Genomic DNA, 14001 nt, shown 5'->3' on the forward strand with positions numbered 1-14001 from the left:
TTTCAGATTCATACTTATTTTGGAAAAATGACTACAACTCAAGAGGGGATGAATGAAAAAGAAAACCTAAAACAACATATTAACATTTATGGAACATATGTATTATGAATACAAAAATTCATATTTGTAATTTTAGACTACTAACATCTTATCCCCCCCAAAAGGACAAAATACCCTTGTGATGTGCTTTTCTTTCACAGAATTCAACACATTTTTATTACTCGCCTAATGTCAGCATTTCCTGTAAGACTGTAAGCTCTAAGAGGGTAGGTAGAGACAAGGTCCCTCTTACTAAGCATTGTGTCTACACTGCATGGCAAATATAGTAGGCATCCAATACATATTTACGGCCACAATTCTCAAACACTGCACCAAGTAACCCCAGAATGCTGCAGCAAACTCAAGAGGGATGCCATGAGAATTTCTGGGGGAAAATTCAGAGAGAAATACATTTGCTGGATACCTCAAAAAACTTCACAGTTTCAACATCAATTAGATCACATGACATTCCTTTCAATGACATCGTTATTTCTGCAAACCTGGGGTTCAGTGGTTGCTAAGAAGCAGGTACTGCATGAAAATCAATGAAGGAAATGAGGTGGTAATGTCCAATTTGATTTCAAAATCTAAGAAGTTTGCAGTGTCCTATAGGCTCATACATTCCAGTAGTCAGTAACTGCTGACTATTTATAAATGAAATAAAAACATTTTTTCTTTCAATTTATGTGTGCTTCATCCCCCCCATCCACCCCCTGCCCCCAAATGCAGACTTCATTGTTAAGAAAAATACTTGTTAAGTTGTTTGGACCTAACTGCTTAATAAATGGAACTGTTAGGTATTTCTTCTGGAGTAAAGTACACCATGAAAAGATTAGAAACTCTGATGGTGCCGTGGATCAAGAGTTTGAAGCTCTCTGATTTATGGGATAAATAAAAAAAACCACATATTTGGAGAAAGAGGGGGGAAAAAACCCTTTAGCTACTGTCTACAGGTTATCAAACTGAACTAATATGCAAAAGCCTATTATAGTAATTTAAGACGCCATGCCTATCAACAGGGGCTCTAAGAAAAACCAAAATTCTAAAGAGTTATAGAGCACCTATCATATAATACATGTAAAATAACAGTTCTATCATAAGCACTTTGTCTTCACATAATTTCTCTTGAAAAAGTGTGTATACAGTGTATTTTCTGAAATAGATATATAAGTTAATACCCAAGGAAAAACTGCATTATAAAAACTCTAAGATTCATTCTCATAAGATGAATCTTCACACAACAACAATCTCAATTTTGTTTTGCAAATTTAGGTTTTCATATGTTGGGTTTCCTCCAAGTGGAACACAGCTCATCTTGCATTTGAATATGTTCAGTACTTTCAAAAGCATATCTATATTTACCTTGTTTTATCCTCATAATCTCCCCATAAGGGACAATGGAGGTTGAAATAAACCTGATCTCTTTAAAAAAAACAGAATATTACTACAACAATTTTAATGAGAATCTACCATCTATGGACAAGAAATTTCTTAGAAGTATTTCCCTTTAAATTCATGCTTACAAAATTTTTGTATATCAAATTTACTTTACAGAAATAGTAATCACAACTTAAATGATTTTTATGATATCTGGTTCCATAAGAATTTATACTTCACACAGTCATCTAAATAGTACTTAAAGAAGGAGAGTCTCAGAGAAGTAATTGAATGCACAAAGTCTTCCAAAATTCTCTAATGTCAATTTAAATGTCTCATCATCGAATGAAACACTTCTGGCTTGTTACAGAAGCAAAAGTTCCACAAGTTTTTATTTTAAAGTCTCTTTTATTTGTAGTTCCTGAAGATAATGAGAAAAAACTATCTAAAAATAGTAACTTCCTAGTTTTGCCTTGCATTATTTTAACACACATATGGCAAACTTCTAAAACTTGACAACATATATGCACCAGAAATTGTTTCCTGTCCAAAAATATGACCCAAATTTTAAAAATTTTCACTTAAAATACCAAGACCTTATTCTGTCTCATTCCCATAATAATGTTCCACATGAATTTTAATAGATACTGTAGAACCTTTATAATAAAGGATAATATCAAAACTCTGGGAAAATAATGATTTATCCTTCCTGTGAGCTAATGAATTCTTAGTCTTGAGTTAGGATTAAATATAAAAATTAAAACGTAACCTGCACATCATATCAAACATAATATAAAGGCAAAAGTTGACTAGCATAAAAGTATTTCTAAAATATACCATGTCCCAACCAAAACAATATTTTAACGAAGGACAAGCTGGAAAAAAAATCCATTCAATCAGTAAAACAAAGTACTGTTTTTAAATACTGAATTATTTGAAGGTAAAAACAAAAGACCAAGAAACGGTACACTTGCACAATACATGCGTACATGGTTGGGAGATTCCCTAATTTCATTTTGCTAAGGCTCTGGAAATATTTTAGAATGACATAACTGTTATTCTAGTTCCAAAGATGTTGAGAGAAAACTTTAGGAATATAATAATAACAGATATATTGGGAAAAAAATATAAAAGTTAAAATTTCAAATGTCCTAAAATATAACTCCTAAAATATAATTCTTCTTGATCACCTCTTTAAAGTACCAAAAACTTAAATGGCTTAAAACCATGCAGACAAAGTATTTATTTAGAGCTTTCTTTTAAGATAACCAAGTTCACTATTACGTATCATATACACAATGGCAAAATTATTGTGAGGACCAAATTAATTCAAGACAATTAAAATCATTCATGGAACTACTTATTATACATTCCTTGTAGGCAGGAGCTTATGTCTTAATTTGATTTTGCATTCTTAGTGCTTACCTAGTGCTTAGTAGTACTTCGTAGGCACATGTTACATGATAATACACAAATATTATTTCACATTCTAAAAAACTTTCCAGTGTATTAAAACATGATTTAACATGAAAACAGATGAATAGCCAACAATGCTTAAATGCAGAACATACCTCAATCTGCATCTTCAGATGCGTCTTGAAGTTTGACAACAAAGTAAGAAATATGGAAAGGGAAAGCTCAAAAACCTCTGGAACAGAAGAAACTCCATTTTTTGAGAGTGCAACACACAGATACTGCTTAATAGCATTAATAAACATCTCATTTGTCCTGAAAATAGGTCCTGCATTCTGCAGAATGGATAGAAGTAACTGCAATGAAAGAATCTTGGATCGTAACTCATGAGACCTAAAATATAAAAAAGAAGGCACAGTATATGGACAAGTTTAGCATTATGGTAATAATAGGTTGTTCCAAAGATACTTCCTGTACCACATAATTTCACAAACCTTTACATGGAAAGAAACAGAAAACTCTGCAACATAAATAAGAAGGTACAGTACATAAATAAGCTTGGCCACTAATAATGGGTAGTTCCACTGATGTTCTCCTTCTACCACATAATTTCATGATCTTTTTAAATGGGAAAACAATCACTCACACGTATTTAACATCAACCTACTGTTCCTTTGAACAAGAAATTTTAAAGATTTATGCCTTGTTCCTTTCTTTCACAAGTATATTTCACTTTTTAGAAATCAACATGAACTTCTCAGATTAAGGGCCATATTTAGTATAAATAGGTTCCAATGTACTTTTTTCCTAGTTATGCTACTCAAAAATCCTAAACACTAATAAAAAGTTTTGGTGCATTACCAAATTAAAGCGTTGCTTCAAGCTTACCTTTTCTGTAACCATCAAAAACTCTTTTTTTAAAAAATACATACAAAGAGGCTTTTAGAATACTTGTACCTCTTGGTAGCTTACCCATTTATTCTAAATACGTATTTTTATATAATGAAAAGCTGAAAAACACATTTAAGCTTAAATTGAAAATGGTATTTTTCTGATCAATATACTGTGCCACACTTCTGATCACTATCTAGAAGTTTAATGATCAGATTTCACAAATACAATTTTTCTCCCATTGAAACAGGTTTTTTAAGCCCAAGAGACCAAGGAGATTGATCCCAGGCAACTTTTCAAATGCAGGACACATTTAAATGCTCTAGCCATTGGTTCTTTTTTTAATTTATTCCAAATTGTACTCAGTCACATTTACACCACATAGTAAACTTAATTGCTCTTGATTTCTACCTTAAAAATTTTATGGTTTTAAGTGTCAAGTGATTCAAGGACCTAAAACTCTAACAAGGAATATTTAATTTTAGGTAAATAGGAATCACAAAAAATACTGCCATCTTTGAAATAAAACTGGAACCAATAATACCATTAATACACAGTCATGTTTCCAAGATGCCTATGCCTCTGAAACTAAGAATACGTACGTGCAGCAAATGCAGTATTACAAAACAAACAAACAAAAAAACCTTAGATAAATCAAGTTAGAAACAGTGGGAATAAGACTTTGAATACTAGCTATAGGAAAATATGGAGTGGGCCAGGTATTCCCCCTTCACGTTGAGGCCTTCCAAGGCTTATCCACTACTGCTACTTCCTTAGTCTACCTCACATTTATCACCCTTTTTGCTCAGTTCCAATAGAAACTAAAACCCTCAGCTTATCATTCACCAACGCATGAGTTTTCTTATAAGTATATGTTATCTTTGTATCCACAGCATCCAACAAAATGCCTCGTTAGTATGTGCTCAAAATAATTAACGGATTTATTCATGCACTCATCTAAACATTAAGTATCTACTATGAATAGGGCATTAATCAATGAAGAGATGATCAAATGATTGTTTGATAACACAATAAAGTATACTTCTGACAGGCAAAAGAAGCTGGAAATTACAGGTCTGCAGTTTTTTTGTGGGGTAGTTTCAAATTACGATTCAAGCTTAAAGAACATTTCCTGGATCATCATCTTAGCAAGGCCACAAAATATAAAGAGAAGCAAAGACAAAAAGGCAATTGTATAACTACAAAAGATCATTAATTTTGGCAAAACAATCATTCAAGATAGAAAACCATATATTCTGGAAAAAGAACAGTTTCTAGGGGTGGAGAATTTGATCTCTTTCAGAATTCCATTCCAATATTTAATGACTGGTGGTCGAGAAGGTTTTCTTTACGTTGAAACAAAATTTCCTAATATCTCTGACTTAAGCCCACTACGTAGGAGGATAATTTACATTATTCGTCACAATAATCTTTTGTAATATTAAAGGTCTGATTTGGGAAAACTAAACATCTGAGGCTTTTAAGGTCACCAACATTTTTAAATCATGGGAAAAATGGCTTTCAGCACTAGCACCAAATTCTAAAGTTATTTTCTCCTTAAAGTAGGTCTTCATCAATCCAGAATGACAGGTCAGAATTGTCAGTCCCCCCCCCATAATGAAAATAAGAAACTGAAAAAATTTCAAATATATTCGTATAAAATATATAGGCTATAATCAAGTTTATATTGTAATTCGAACAACCTTAATCCTGTTTCTGTAGCGTTTGTATTTTCAAAATATTTCTGACTCTCAGGGTTTGGGGCTAAAAAGATAAGAGTTTCAGGCTTCTGGGCCTAAAAGATGTTTCTCACTGAATCAGTACAATGTGACAAAACAAAACTGTAGAAAGTATAACAAATGTGGTTTCCCAAAACTTATAAAGTTTTTATTGTAACTGTCTCCAGTCTTCCTTCTCAGTTGACACTTAGAAACTGAAATGCTCTAGGGTTTTAAAAATGAATTTCCCCCTATTTCAATATCCCTTTCTCAAAGTCACTCAGGCCTCTCCAAGCTGACTTTCTCCAGAAAGTTCTCCTAAAATTGACATGCTATATAATACATGATGCTGCAACATCAGAGGAGCAGGGCTCTTTAATAACTCCCAAACTCAACCTCGAGCAGGAAGTACTTGCACTGGAATCATTTACACAGAAAATATATGACAATTTATGACTTAAAAAATGGCACTTACCTACCGTTTAGACTAATATAATTGATGGGAAGCAGACGAGTGACTCCTATGTTAAAGTATTTCCTGCTCCCCACGGGAGAAAGTTTTCATCTTAGGGCATTTTTTCAGACCTTAATGAATATGTTATTATCTTTCATTATGACTTTTAAGATTTATTTCTCTTAGGTTTTATTACCTTTCAAGTAGTAGCTTTCAGAAGCCTAGCATGAGGCTACATGTAAAGGGCTACATTAGTACCAATGTTACTTACAATATTAAAATAATGATTCATTTAATCATTCAATACTTGATGAGCACCTACTATGCGCCAGGCACAATTCTATAATGCTGTTAGTGTGCTTTTGGAAGATAGTGTAAGGTATCTACTCTAGCAATTTTGAAACTCACTGTTCTTTAGTACATGTTTTAAAAAGTAAAATAACCCCCCAAAGTATTTTTGAAGGTCCTAAAAGACAAAAACAAAAGAAAACCCAAAGACTATTTTACAGTAAGGCTCAAGATTAAAAAGCTGCATTTGTCAGGCAGAACAGCTGAGGACTTACTTTGGATCTGGCGGTCCATCCGACAGTGGTTTCATTGACAGTTTACACAATGACCTGAATACTAGAAAGGCATCCTTTTGTAAAATGTGGGAAAACTTAGCACCAGGTGAAGGTCCTGAAGAATTTCCAGATTCCTAAACAAGTGAACACACCATGTAAATAAAGGTATCTGCCAGTGCAAATCATTTCAGCCTTCTATATATTTTATTCGATTCAGTTATATGTGGGGTTCTACTGGAAGGAAAACTAGATGAGGAATTTGCCATATTGTTTTTCTTTATTGTGACATGCCACTCCCATCCCCAACAATAAATACCTTAAAAAATGCATTCTTTTAAAATATGCCACCAAACTCTTAAAATTTACCCATTTATGGCCTAAACTATGCTTTCCACTACCTGTCACTAGGTGTTTTATGTTTTTGTCCTATTTTATTTTTTATCTACTCTGCGCAGATCGACATAAGACAATGGAGACTGTTAAGGCAACATTTAAAAGTTATTAACTGATAAAGGTCAGCAAGGCCCGGAAAACTTACCCCTATGTATGGGGCAATGATTTAGGGTAGGACTCCCTTATCTGAAAAGATAAGGAAAAAATACACAAAATACAGGGTAGGAAGGATGAGGAGGACCCTATCACTATCACAGTATGGATTTTATTGTACCCTGAGCAAAGGTAAGACGAAGTTCTCCAGATCTCCAGAAGCTCTTTCTCCTCCTAGTATACTAGAATTATCCTATAAATATGTGATAAGAATGTTCTTTTTAAATGTAATTTCAATGGGGGAGGAGGAAAGATGTGAACACATATGAGACACACCTTAGAGTTGGAAATATAGCTATCAATATTTTAAGGGAATAAACTGCTCTGGATTTATATCAATGGGAAAAAAACCACAACTTTTTATTTCCTCAAACTGAAATCAGCCAGCATTATCAACTGGATATATTCACCACAAGGTGTTGGTAGCAGCCTATCAATTTGTAAGATTAAGAGGATTTTTCCTCTATTTATACCTGAGTATCATTGGAAGAGACAGACAATCTGTCATCAGGTAAGGACGGTGTATATGCAACAGAAATTGGTGTTCCTGGAATTCCATTTGCTTGAATATTTTCAGTGTCACTACCATCCTCTATGGTTCCAATGTTGCCATCTGCACTTGCATTTATGGTAGCCCTTTCTCCCATATCTAAAACGGTAAGAAGAAAAAACATGCAAACATATTTAACTTAACTGAAGTGCACTGAAAAAGCATACACTATTTAAAATGAAACAGTGGCAGAAAAGCAATGTGAAGTAAGATGTATTGGCACCACTTAAAGGTTAGCATACTTACTAGTAAGTATGCATTTGGAATATATCCAAACATGATCCTTAAGTAGCTCTGGCAATGGAACACACTCAGCTGATGAAAGGCTAACAGAATGTGCTGAAACAGAAGCTTACTTTTAGTCTATATTAGCATTTACTGAACTGAGTCCTAATGAATGCTAATGCCTTAAGATATTAAAAGAAATTCTTCAAAAAAATCCCATTTTCAAATAAGTTTGGGAAATGATGGAAAATAGGTATCTTTATCATAGCCTTTAATTTGCTAATACGCACTGAGTTCTCCAAAGGGGATATACAATACACAGTGTTTCCAAAATTTATTTTACCATGAGATCCCAACCCCCTTTTTAGAATACCTACTAATACCTCTAGTAACATATATTCTTTGGAACACAACTATGGAAATAATGGCTGTGAATATTCTTCAGTATGTCACTCTGAGTAATCTTACTTGTGATTAATATACACAGAAATAAATGACTTCTAGTAGGACAAACATAGACAATGCAAACAATACCAAGTTTCAGAACTACTCTAGGTGTGATGTATGTTACTTTAAAAAAGAAAACTTCATAGCAGCACTATTTACAGTAGCCAAGATATGGAAACAATCTAAATGTCAATAGACAGATGAATGGATAAAGAAGATGTGATTGATATACACATATAAAAACACGATGGAATACTATTCAGTCATAACAAAAAATGAAATTTGAAGCAACATGGATGGACCTAGAGATTATCATACTAAATGAAGTAAGTCAGAAAGAGAAAGAAAAATACCACATGATATCACTTGTATGTGGAATCTAAAACATGACACAAATGAACTTATCTACGAAACAGAAACAGACTCACAGACATTGAGAACAAACTATGGTTGTCAAGGAGATGGGGGAATGGGGGAGGAAGGGATTGGGAGTTTGGGATTAGCAGATGTGAACTATTATACATAGAATGGATAAACAACAAGGTACTATTGTAAAGCACAGGGAACTATATTCAATATCCTGTAATAAACCATAATGGAAAAGAATATGAACTAAAGAAAGAAAAAGGAACACATACATGTCTGTGGCCATAACTCAGTAGCTATCTGGCAGGAAACTGCTCCTCTCATGCTGCCAAGTAAAAGAAATTACAGGCTAGCATGAGGGAAATACAATGTACTAGAAGGAGCACAGATTTTGGAATATGAAAGACCCCTGATGTTTTAATCATGTCTCTACCACTTAACTGGAGAAGTTATTTCACCTTCTTCATAAGCAACAAAGATAATAATGTCTATAAGGAATCACCAAAACACACACACATGCACAGTACATAAAGAACACAATTGGTTCTCAATAAGGGGTAGTAGCTATTATTAATTTTGCTGATAACTGGTAACATGTGCCCAATTTTTTACCTGATTTGAGTAATGAAAGGAGTGTACCTGGTAATACGCTAATGTCTGACACACTAACTACTATTACAGCTTTCTATATATATGTAAAGAATGCTTATATATATGTAAAGAACTCTCTGGAAGAAGTCACAAAAATTTAATAATGATTATCAGAAACTGATGATTGTTCCCCAAAGCACTTACTCCCAACCCTTTTCTCTGTACTCAATTACATCTCTTTCCACTGCCCCTCCTCCACCTTCCCTTAATAAACAACTTCTGCCTTCTACTTAAGCTACGCAGATAATTTAACATAGACTTCCTTACTCTTCCTCACCCACTATAAAATTCCTTAACACCAACAATCATCTTTATCTTCCCTCTCATTTCAGGGAAAAAAATATTCCTTCACATTTCTAAGATGAATCATTCATTCACCCTCAAATCTACCTCTTCTTGCCTTAGGTAGTGTCCTTCTCCCCTGGATACTTTCTTGAAACATTACATTTTCAATTTGTGCACATGACTGGATCTTCCCCAATACTCAACCAACACACTCACATCTTTTCACTATAAAGACATAACTTTCCTGCAACTCCTACCACACATCAGCTACTGTCCATTTTTTTCTAAATCAAATTTCTAAAGAAATAATTAATATTCATTGATAATACTTTCCTTCTTAGGAAATTTCTGAAACGAATTGAAAACATTCTCTTATTTTATTTTCAGGCTTTGAAGCCAGACATCTTTGGGTTGGAGTCTTTACCACTTCTTACAGGTTAGCTTAATCTCTCAGTGCCTCAATTTCCTCATTTGTAAAAAAGGGAATCATAACAGTACCTAAACATCCCAGAGTTTGGGGAGGATTGAGTAAACACAAGTAAAGCACTTAAAATCATTGGGGATACAAAGAAAGTACTTAACAGTTAGATATTATTATTCTCTATGTTTTTTCCCTCTAATTCTCCCTCTAATTGTCCCCTAAACATAAGTGCAGACTTCTGTTTACAAGGTGGTGAGCTGAGCCCGCTAATTTACCTTCTTCTTTCACAAATCCCACTCAAACTACAAGGGAAAAGAAAAACAAAACAAGAGAAATAGCCTTTAGTAGCAATGGAAAACTAAGGAGGATATAATCAATAGACCAAAATCTTGAAGGAATTTCTAAAAATTAAGATAAGTTCATGGGAATTCCCTGGCGGTCCAGTGGTTAGGACTCGGCGCTTTCACTGCCATGGCCTGGGTTCAATCCCTGGTTGGAGAACTAAGATCCCATAAGCCACGCAGCATGAACAACAACAACAACAACAAAAGGTTCGGATGGAGGAAGAAGGGAAAAGCCAATAATGTTCAGATGCCTGTGACTGAACACATGCAAAGGACAGAGCTACCTGAGAAGTGGCTGAATTGTACCATGTGAGTTCCAATATACTCCAAAGCCTAGACAGAATGCCAAGGGCTATGGGGTAGGAGGGAAGAGAGCTTGGGAAACCAGGCCAACGTCTACCAACAGAGCTGTCAGCAGCCACGATCATCTAAATGTATCTGAGTGCAGCCTGTTAATTAAAGTGGAGGATTTGCTTGGTAGGTGTCTTAACCTAAGAAGTAGGGTAGGAAGGGAGAGAGCAGCGTCCCAGCTAAGGGAGAAGAGACAGTGCTGCAATAAACACTGAGCAAGCTAGTACAGCAGTGAAATCTCAAGTTCTAGGTTTCCACTCTAACCACCTGTTTCTACTTAACTAATGCTAAATAAAGCCCTAACTGAATGAAGGCAGCCTAAGATTTCCTGGCAAAGGCTGGGAGAATGGGAACAAACCAAGTTTGAAGAACCCTCCCCCCACTCCTGACCCCGAGGCTAGAATATATAAAACGTTGAAACAGCATTTATCCCAAGCTTCACATGGCTTCAGTGTGTGCTTACAACACAGCCCAAGGATCACCAGGATCCCCCTCTGCTCAAGGGAGGCATCTGCTTCTTTTAGTTAAGTTCTCAGCTGGGAAATAAGGTCTGCCTTTGGACAGCAGTCACCTGGCAGACTCTGGAGAGGAAAGCCTCATGAGAAATGGAAAAGCAGTGCACAGAATTACTGAGAAAGCTCTTTATATACTGATCAAATCTGGTCTTTCTATTCTTTAAACAGACAGAAATGTAAAGTCTACGCTCAAAAGTAAGGACAAAGGTCAGCAATCTGAGCAAATGGTTTCCCGGTGAAACATTTTACAGCTGGAACAATTTTAATTGGTACTCCCAGAGATGTGTGAAAGAATACTGCGTCAATAAATAGGAGCAGGGGCTTCCCTGGTGGCGCAGTGGGTGAGAGTCCGCCTGCCGATGCAGGGGACACAGGTTCGTGCCCCGGTCCAGGAGGATCCCACGTGCCACAGAGCAGCTGGGCCCATGAGCCATGGCCGATGGGCCTGCGCGTCCGGAGCCTGTGCTCTGCAACGGGAGAGGCCACAACAGTGAGAGGCCCATGTATCGCAAAAAAAAAAAAAAAAAAAAAAAAGCGCAAAGCGCTATGAAAAAAGGAAGCTCAAGAAAAAATAGGGGTTCTTGGAGACAAAAACAAAATTACTGAAAGAAAAAACATACACTGGGAAAAGCAGTAGAATGGACATTAATGAATAAAGTATTGGAAAGCCCCTTGTAACATTTTCCCTGAATGCAGAATCATAAGACAAAATGATGGAAATTAGGAAAGACTGTCAGAGCAATAAAGGATATGATGAAAAATACTCAACAACTGTAGTGTGTGATGTGGAAGGGAAGAATGGAAAGAAAGAGGAGAATTAATAGCTAAAAACATAATAGAAAAATCACTAGAATGATGAAAAGTTATGAAAAGAATTCAACAGCTAGTCCTGATTTAAAAAACAAAAGTAAAATCACATCCAGGCACACACACAAAAAGATAAAAAGTATCTTTTAATAAACTAGAAATACAGAAAACTTACTGAACTTGATGAAGAGTATCCTCCAAAACACAAAAGCAATCATCAAACTTACGGGTGAAATATAGCAATAATGTTAAAAACAAATGAGGATTCTTGCCACCATTAACCCTACTCAACATTTTCTTGAGGTTCAAACTAATGTTATATAACAAAACTGAGAGACCAAAAATGAAGCATAAATATTATAAAGGAAGAAACAAAGATAAAATATCATTACTCACCTAGAAAACCCAAGATAACCAAATGAAAAACATTTAGAAACAATTACTAAATAAACTTACTTTTTTGAACTGAATGAACTGGTTCTAAACTTTGTGTATACATTTAATGAAATGTATAAAAAACTGATGGGGAGGGACTTGCACTATAAAGATCAACATATACAATAAAGTTAAAATATTTTAAACAATTCAACACTGGATAAGAATAAACAGCTCAATGTGACTGTACAGAAAACTCCAACAGAACCATTTTGGATAAAAGTGGGATTTCAAATTAATTTAGGAAAGGAAGTATTATTCTAGGTTATAACTAGCTATCTAATCTCATACCAAACGGAAAAATAAATTTCAGATGAATTAAAAATTTAAATTAAAAAAATGAAAACAAAAGTATTAGAAAAACATGGTATGGTAGAATATTTTTATAATCTTAGGGTGGTAAAATCCATTCTAAGCAAGACAAAAACAAAATCACAAAGAAAAAGGATTTATTTGTTAAATTTTTTAGGTATGGTCAAATATCTGCTGAGAACAGTAACAACAGAAGCAAAGGGAAACAAAACAAAACAAAGACTGGGGAAAAATATTTATAATACAATGAACAAGGGCTAATTTCTTAAGATGAAGGAATCTTGAATTAAGGAACAAAAACCCATCAAGAGGGAGGGGATATGGAGATATATGTATACATACAGCTGATTCACTTTGTTGTACAGCAGAAACTAACACAACACTGTAAAGCAATTATACTCCAATAAAGATGAAAAACAAAAAAAGAACAAAAACCAAAAAAACTGAATGGAAAAATGGGCAAAAGATAGGAATAGGCAATTCAGAAAAGTATAAATAGCCCATAGACACTCAGTTGCACCACATGAAATTGCCAGTATTTGACCTACAAAAATAATGACTGCTTCCTATGTTTTTACCATGCAAATAATCAAAGAAACATAAATTAAAACAATAAGATATAGTCCATCTATTAAAGTGATGTTAAACAAAGCACTGTATATAAATTTTAAATGTTCATACATCTTGGTCAAGTATTCCTTACCCTAAAGAAAAGTGCAAAATGATATCTATAATATGAATGCTCCATGAGAGCCATGCAAAGCAAAAACTAGTAAATAACCTAAATGCTAGTATTAATAGGAGATTATTTAAATAAATTATGGACCACCAATATAATTAAGTACAATATGACATGAAAGGAAAACTATAATTTAGTATGTGACAACAGCAGATTATAAAGCAGTAAGTACAGTATGTTCCCATTTATATTCAAATATATGAATACAGACATGCATGAAAAATGTTATTAAAAAAACTTTTTAAAGAGCAAAAAACATATCAAGGTCAGAAGACTTGGGCAAATAAGGAACTGAGAGAAAATATTTGTAAAATATATCACAGAATCCTAATATAAAAGGATTCTCTGAAATTATAAGGGAAAAAGGATAAAAACCTGACAGAATGAACAAAAGACATGAATAATGACTCCCTAAAAAAGATATACAATGGCCCTCAAACACAACAAGATATTTAATTTCACTCGTGGAGAAATGCAAATTAAAACCAAAGTAAGATACAATTCTCACCTGTCAGGCTGGCAAAAATTCAAAACCTTAAACTCCACTGGGAG

General features: G+C 34.3%; 1 protein-coding gene across 6 annotated transcripts in view; it reads right to left on the reverse strand.

Annotated features, from left to right (window-relative positions):
• The window catches only part of ARFGEF1 (ADP ribosylation factor guanine nucleotide exchange factor 1), a 138748-nt gene that overhangs the window by 53548 nt on the left and 71199 nt on the right, over nt 1–14001 (reverse strand). For all 6 annotated transcript variants that reach the window (XR_009536541.1, XM_060128449.1, XM_060128448.1 and 3 more), the window contains 3 exons: nt 7475–7650; nt 6456–6589; nt 2988–3222 (listed from right to left, as the gene is read on the reverse strand). Coding sequence is in view for 5 of the 6 variants with exons in the window: in XM_060128449.1 (XP_059984432.1) it covers nt 2988–3222; nt 6456–6589; nt 7475–7650 (545 nt within the window). In the remaining variant the exon portion in view is untranslated. The remainder of the gene's footprint in view (nt 1–2987; nt 3223–6455; nt 6590–7474; nt 7651–14001) is intronic.

This window comes from Lagenorhynchus albirostris, chromosome 17, assembly GCF_949774975.1.
Source record: "Lagenorhynchus albirostris chromosome 17, mLagAlb1.1, whole genome shotgun sequence".
Taxonomy (NCBI): Eukaryota; Metazoa; Chordata; class Mammalia; order Artiodactyla; family Delphinidae; genus Lagenorhynchus; species Lagenorhynchus albirostris.